This window comes from Gouania willdenowi, chromosome 8, assembly GCF_900634775.1.
Source record: "Gouania willdenowi chromosome 8, fGouWil2.1, whole genome shotgun sequence".
Classification (NCBI taxonomy): Eukaryota; Metazoa; Chordata; class Actinopteri; order Blenniiformes; family Gobiesocidae; genus Gouania; species Gouania willdenowi.
Window position 1 is genome coordinate 4810038 of NC_041051.1, and position 7120 is coordinate 4817157.

Consider the following 7120-nt stretch of genomic DNA (forward strand, 5'->3'; position numbering starts at 1 on the left):
TCCACAGCCACCACCAATATAGCTAAGCTTCACACTTGTCACTATACTGGCTTGATTACACAACATAATAAGCACAATATATTCTACAACTTCACATCTCACCCTCACTGTAAAACAATCTATTCTCCCCACCCTTTCTATTTCCTACCTTGAGTCTCTCCTCCCTGCTCCCTTTCCCCTCCCCCTCCCTCTCCACTTAGGTGGAACACTGCTCTCCCTTTTTATATCCTCCCTCTAATAAAAGATTTCTTACCCTTCCTTAGGGAGGTGATGGTCAAAATTAAGCAATAAAATAAATCAATTTATTTTGATAAATTTATTTCAAATTGATTTGAAATAAATCAATTTATTTTATTGCAATAACAAAACATGCATTGCTGTCTCAAAATGATTGCACTTCTTGTAGTGTTGACCTTTGACAGCATGTGCAGACAAGAAAAAAAACAAAAAAAAACAAAACAACTGTAGTAAACATTAGTACACCACGAAAAAGTAGCAGACAATCAAATGTCAAAATATACCATAGTTGTTGTTCTTTTATACTAATTATAGGTTTTTCAAATAATACATGTTTCATGTAATACTTTTTAAAATATATTATTCTGGTATTTAAGATAACACCTATTGATTTATTTGCTAATCAGTGAAATGTTGCTGATTTTCTTTTTGTAAAACTGTACGGTTGTCCACCTCATGGGAAATAGAATTAGAATTTAGAAATTGTCAGGTTCTGTTTAGTTTTAGTTTTGTGTTGCCCTTGTGCTCCTCTTTCTGTTCTGTAAGTCTTTGTTGGTTCTGTTTAGTTTCCATTATAGTTCTAATGTCTTAACTCTTGTCTTTGTGCTCCCAGGTATTAATTTTAATGTTTTGTTAATGATATTAATTTAAAAATAATAATAATGAGTGAAGAAGAAAAGGGAAAAAAAAGTGTATGTTGGGAAATATAGCTGGCAGAGTACGCACAAGTCTCCTCTGATGCATGCTGGGTAAAACGGGCGGAGCAAGTTCTCATCCGGGGATTTAAAGCGGACTTGCTGAGAAGCGGATGCGCATGCGCATATATGCTCAAAATCAATCTCAGTATGAGGTAAACTCAGTCTGTGACACCGTACTGCTTTAGTTATCTTCTTAACGTTGACAAACTGATGATTATATCACCTAAAGTACTTAACGACAGTAAGACTTCCTAATGCTGTAAGCCTAAGGTAAAATAAAAGCGGATTAAAATGAATAATAGATGGCGCAGCGCTGAACATCAAGCTGTGATCATATTTTACTCATAAAAACAGGATTTATTTTACTCATAAAAACAGAAACTTTTTTATTCAAGTGAATGCAATAAGCTTATATATATATATACGAGAAAGGCGACCCAACATTGGGTCACAACCTCAAGGTTGAAAAACACTGACTTAGTGGCTCCTAAATAGATGTATTTCTAGTTTTTATTTACTAAATGTATTCCTGTGCTGCCAGTTGGTGGAGGTATTGGTCACATTAAGTGTTTAAACTCGGTCTATAGAGGCCCACAACTGTTCATGTGTCCCTGGTAAACACTGGCTTTCTGCAGACCTGCTTCATTACGCAACACTAGATTCAGAAACATCTAGAACCTCCAGGACAGCCAAGAACACAGTCAGAGTCAGCCATGGGGGGTCTCGCCCAGGCGTTGGTGTCCGCTCAGTGGCTCTCCAACATGGTCAAACGCAGTCTGGTCGGTCCACGGCTGCGGATCCTGGACTCGTCCTGGTACCTTCCGTCCATGAAGCGAGATGCCATGAAGGAGTTTGCATGTTCTCACATCCCCGGTGCGTGTCGCTTTGACATCGATGAGTGCTCGGACAGGACGTCCAGCTTCGACCACACGCTGCCCTCTGAGGAGCACTTTGCGGACTACGTGGGGGCTCTGGGGGTCGGTAATGACAGCCACGTGGTGGTCTACGACGCCAGCGACTTTGGGGCGTTTTCGTGCACCAGGGTGTGGTGGATGTTCCGGCTCTACGGGCACCCTAAGGTGTCGGTGCTGGACGGAGGCTTCAAGCGGTGGGTGAAGGAGGGACACCCGGTGTCAGCTGAGTTCACCAAGCCGAGGCCAGTCGAGTTCACAGCCCGTATGCAGAGGAGCTGGGTGAAGTCATTTGAGGACGTGACAGAGAACCTGAATGACCCCCGGTTCCAGGTGGTGGACGTTCGGCCTCACACAAGGTTCCAAGGCCTGGAGCCTGAGCCCCGGGAAGGTGTGTGGATTCATAGTTTAGAGGTTATGCTAACATAAAGTCACTAGTGTGTCTAAATAAAACACCAACATGCTCTTTATTTACACTAATAACACTGTCACATTGAATTATTGGTACAATAGGTTCAACCTATGGAAGCCCATTACCACCAGTACAAAGAGAAACTAGGAAAAGTTAAAAGTAATATTAATAAGAAATAATCCAAGTATAATAGATACCATCTCATAATTATGAGATACTAAGTCATAATTATGATATGCTGAGTCATAATAAGTGAGGATGCAGGAGGCAGATTAATAAAGTTCCTGAGATTTATCATTTTTGTGATTTGTAACTTTTAAACTTTTGGAATTTACATTTTTTCAACTTTTGCAACATTGCTAATGCTCAGTTAATGCTAGGTTAATGCTTAGCTATTGCTAGCTAAATCTAATGCTATGAGCGAATAATGAGCGATCTGAGCATTAATACAGCAAAGAACAAATAGTTTTTATAGTCATTTTGGGTGTTTTTCTCTCATTCTGTGTACTGTATATTTGTTGTCTTGTACGTTGTGAAGCATTTTGTACATTTCTGTACTCTTTTTGTGTATTTTTCCTGTAAAATATGTTTTTTTTTGGAGTCATATTATGTATTTGTGCTGTTATTGTGGGTTTCTTTTTTTTTTTTTGAATATTTTTTGTGTATTTCTGTTGTCGTTTTGCTTGTTTGTGAGTACTGTGGGTTTGCAGAGTCATTTTGCATGTTTTTCTTGTCTTTTTGTGTACTTCTGTTGTCATTTTCTGTAATTTTGTATATTTTTCCAAGTAATTCTGTGTATTACTGTTGTAGTTTTGTTCATTTTTGTAGTAGTTTTGTGTGTTTTTGGAGTATTTTCTGTGTTTTTATCTCTATTTTCCTGCAATATTGTAATTTTTTGTATTTGTTTTATGTATTCTTGCTTTTGTTTTGTGTTTTTCTGTCATTTTGTACATTTACTTTGGGGGCCACATAACATTAGAATGAGGGCCGTATGTAGCCCCCGGGCCACCAGTTGTCTATGTCTGCTCTACTGACTGAGTGATAATGTGATGTGTTCTTCTCATCCCACAGGTGTCCAGCCGGGCCACATACCCGGCTCCAAATGTATGCCTTTCTATGACTTCCTGGATGACAACGGTATGATGCTCTCCCCAGAGAAGCTCAAACAGTTCTTTGAGCAGTCCCAGGTGGACTTGAGTAAGCCGCTGTGTGGAACGTGTGGCTCAGGTGTGACCGCCTGTCACATGGTGCTGGCTGCTCACCTGTGCGGTGCCCCGCCTGCCTTTTTGTACGATGGATCCTGGTATGAGTGGTTCACCAAGGCTCCACGACAGCACATCATCTCAGAGGCCAAACCAGAGAGGAAAGGTTAAGGATTAAATCATAGCACCACTGATTGGTTATTGGTTATGCAGATTACTTTAAAAAACTATCACACATATATTTTTCCACTGCTTCACCTTGACATTTATACTTTATATTTTTATCGAAAAATGTGAATCAGTTGAAAAGCCACATACTGTACCTATACGTACCTACTGTATGACCACAGGAGTAAAGAGTACTGATGTATCCTACTCGAGTAGAAATTGTACTGAAAAGTACAAGTAAGTCATACATAAAATACTCAAATACAAGTAAAAAGTAGCTCAATGAAATAGAACTCAAAGTAAAAGTTTCTAGTTACTTTCACCCCAATGTTTATTTTTGGTAATAAATTGTTGCCATGGTTCTCTTGCATACAGTAAACATCTCATGTATAAATTTAAAATGGAAGAGACCAAATCAATCACAATTGGAACTTAATTTATTTTCCACAAAGTATCTGTTTAAAATAAAAGGTTTGTCAAAATGTACAATTATTTAAAAAAATAAATAAAACAACATCAATTAATTAATTCAAAATAAATACAAAATATCAGGTTCTAAGTATAGCTACATTCATGAACTCTAAGACTGAGAAAATGCTGTTTTGGTGCAGTGCATTACGTTTCATCTGGTTGGTCAGCTATGGTGTGATGCATTATTTGTTGTCATTTCATTTTTTTGTAGTTTTACAATGCCCGTTGATTATTTTAAAAAGAAAAAAAAAACTACAATTTATTCAGTAATGGTTGGGTGTAAAAATGTAATGAATTACTTAACTTATTTTATAAGTAAAAGTAAAATTACTGATTTACAAATATACTAAAAAAAGTACAAGTACCCATAAAAGCAACTCAACTACAGTAACGTGAGTACTTGTAATCCATTACTTTCACCTCTGCCTATTTTAAAACCAATTCAAAATAACAAATAAACAGTGCTGGCAACATGGGCAATCGCTAGGGGGCGGCACGAGAAAAAAATAAAATAAAAATTACTTGTGTATTCAGGCTGGGCTGACTGAGCGCCCGTCCTCAGAAATTATGGGAATGTTTTAAACACAAACACACCTGGACATATACCGCCTCGTCACCCAAAGGTGTCCATCCAAACACCTGGAGAAGTCAGCATGCACGGACAGGCTGGAACACACTTTGTTTGCAGTTTTCCATTTCTTAAACATGCCTTTTTTTTTAAATTAGACTTAGTACAGTATAATTAGCACCTGTGTTAATCCTTCCTGATTAATCATGGAGGAAGGTGTTTCTCCACACCTGTGAAAGTGTGCTGTGGTATCTGCTACAGCTATTCACTTAAAATCTTTAGCAAACAACAGTGTGTAAAATGTTGACGGTTAAATGGAGTCAATAACGAGAAGTGGAATGAGGGACATTCCTGAAACTAGAAAATGTCTCCTTATCTTTTAAAGGTGCAGTCTGCTACTATTATAAAAGTGACTTTTTGTCATATTTGCTAAAGCTGTCACTATGTAAGGATACTGCGGTGGCTGCGACATTGCTATTGGGTTAACGTTAACTTGTTAGCTCCTCTGAGGGAGGGACTTGGGAATTTTACTCCCTGTCAAAAAAAGAATCAACACATAAGTCACATTACTGATTAACTTGTGATGATTTAAACATTAATAATACATTTAATAATAATACATTTTATTTGTATAGTGCTTTTACAGTGCTCAGAGACGCTTTGCAGGGATAAACAATAAGTAAAAATACAGAGGCATAGACTTAAGTAAAAACAATGTAATAAAAAAAAAAAAGTAAAACATGCACATGAGATGTGATTAAAGGAACCAGAGGTGGTGTAATGAATCTACTGGTGCTCCTCATTTCTTGTGATCAATTTCCGTTTGTATTGACGGCTGCTGTTAGTGGCTCGCGGTATTATCGTGTACAAAATAAATATTTTTTACTGCCATCTTTTTTTTTGAAAAAGTGTCATTTATCTTCACACCAGCCCCACAGTTGATAGTCAGTCACCAGTTTATCTGGATACTATTTGGATCATTACACTGTTCAGTAAATTTGGCAGATATTCACAGATTCAGATTTCCAGCATCAATAACTCTTTAACGAAATGTCAACACAGAAATTACTCCTCTTTACCATCGGTGTGAGGTGAACGACATGATACAAGATCATTTTATCAAACGCAGCAGAGTAAAAGTCTGTGTCCCCCTGTGTGGTGAGACAAAAACATGAAGCTCTCGTCCATAGTTTACCTGTAAATATCCAAATATTACACAAACAGAAGATTTTATTTTAAAACAGAAAAACACTGATTTTCCGGTGTTTGGTTTTTCTGTATTTCTGTTTTGGTTTTAAGTCAGTAAAACGAAATAATCACACTTTATTTGTTATTTTGATTTGGTTTTAAAGCAGAATGAAGGGTACACGGATTGCGGGAGATGTGAGTGTGCCCGTTTATTTCCTTTTGGCTTGTGACCTAGTTGTGAAAAGATATGAACTTTCCAAGTGTGTAAAGGGTGATGTTCCATCATAGTCTTTGCCATCAGGTTCAGTATTTTTGTTACTGCAAAATGTTGTAGTGAAGATATCATCAAAACCTGCCAACCAGTGTACACAAATACTAGGACTTTAGCTGACCCGCTTGTTCCTGATCAGAGTCGGGGGCTTTTATTTATATTTCATTTTTTAATTACTAAAATTCAATGTTTTAAATTAAACTTTGAAAAATAAATGAACTCCTGCCACTTTTAGTCCATACTGTATTTTCGATACAATCAAATTGTGCCTTAATTAAAAGCTTAAATGCTTTGTGTGTGTGTACTGTACACAAAATGTTACACTTTTTGTAAATAATACATGAGATGCTTGAAAAAGCACTTGGACAGTGAAAATAATCTATCATTCGGTGATGATTTGTGTTTACAATAAATCTGAATAAATGATTAGCATCTCTTGTAGCATGTTTTTTCACCTTAATTTGTTGAACTTTTTTTAACACTTGCACTACAATGTGAAGCAGACAACTGTGTGTGTGGTTGTGTAAGCAGCCTCACACACGCCCTCATGTTGGAGTTTGGAGAAGTTATTGATACACACACTGCATTCCATTCCATAATGATGCTTCTCTTTTAGCAGCGTGACAGGCCACAGCTGTGGATGAAGGAGAAAACACTGGGCCTGTTGTCTACAGGAAGTTGGAGGATATTGATTTCCCATAAAAATTAAAACTTTTAAATACTGTAATACTTTATTGCATTAATTAACAAACAAAATGTCATATTTACAGACAACTGTCATCAAAAGTGCACTGTATTTTTTATTTTTTAATAGACCAAAACAGACTAGAACAAAGCAGAAAAAAAAAATTAAAAAGGGGACATACATACATAAATTGAAATTGTAGATAAATAAAAAGTGTAAGTGCCTTTTTGTCACACATCTTTTGATTACATTATGTAATTGTGTAGTCTACTTAGTCTGAATTGTATTCATTTTTTTGCAAATTATCTC

General features: G+C 36.8%; 1 protein-coding gene across 1 annotated transcript; it reads left to right on the forward strand.

Annotated features, from left to right (window-relative positions):
• Positions 1 to 1502: 1502 nt before the first annotated feature.
• LOC114468500 (3-mercaptopyruvate sulfurtransferase-like) lies at positions 1503 to 3926 on the forward strand. The gene is made up of 2 exons (XM_028455450.1): positions 1503 to 2237; positions 3330 to 3926. The coding sequence occupies exons 1-2, from the start codon at positions 1649 to 1651 to the stop codon at positions 3629 to 3631; spliced, it is 891 nt and encodes a 296-aa protein (XP_028311251.1). The 5' UTR covers positions 1503 to 1648; the 3' UTR covers positions 3632 to 3926.
• Positions 3927 to 7120: the final 3194 nt, after the last annotated feature.

Excerpts from the sequence above, each read along its gene's own strand:
- LOC114468500 (XM_028455450.1), top strand. The coding sequence starts at position 1,649 with ATGGGGGGTCTCGCCCAGGCGTTGGTGTCCGCTCAGTGGCTCTCCAAC. Across the intron at positions 2,238-3,329 it reads GGAGCCTGAGCCCCGGGAAG|GTGTCCAGCCGGGCCACATA; the intron begins GTGTGTGGATTC and ends CTCATCCCACAG.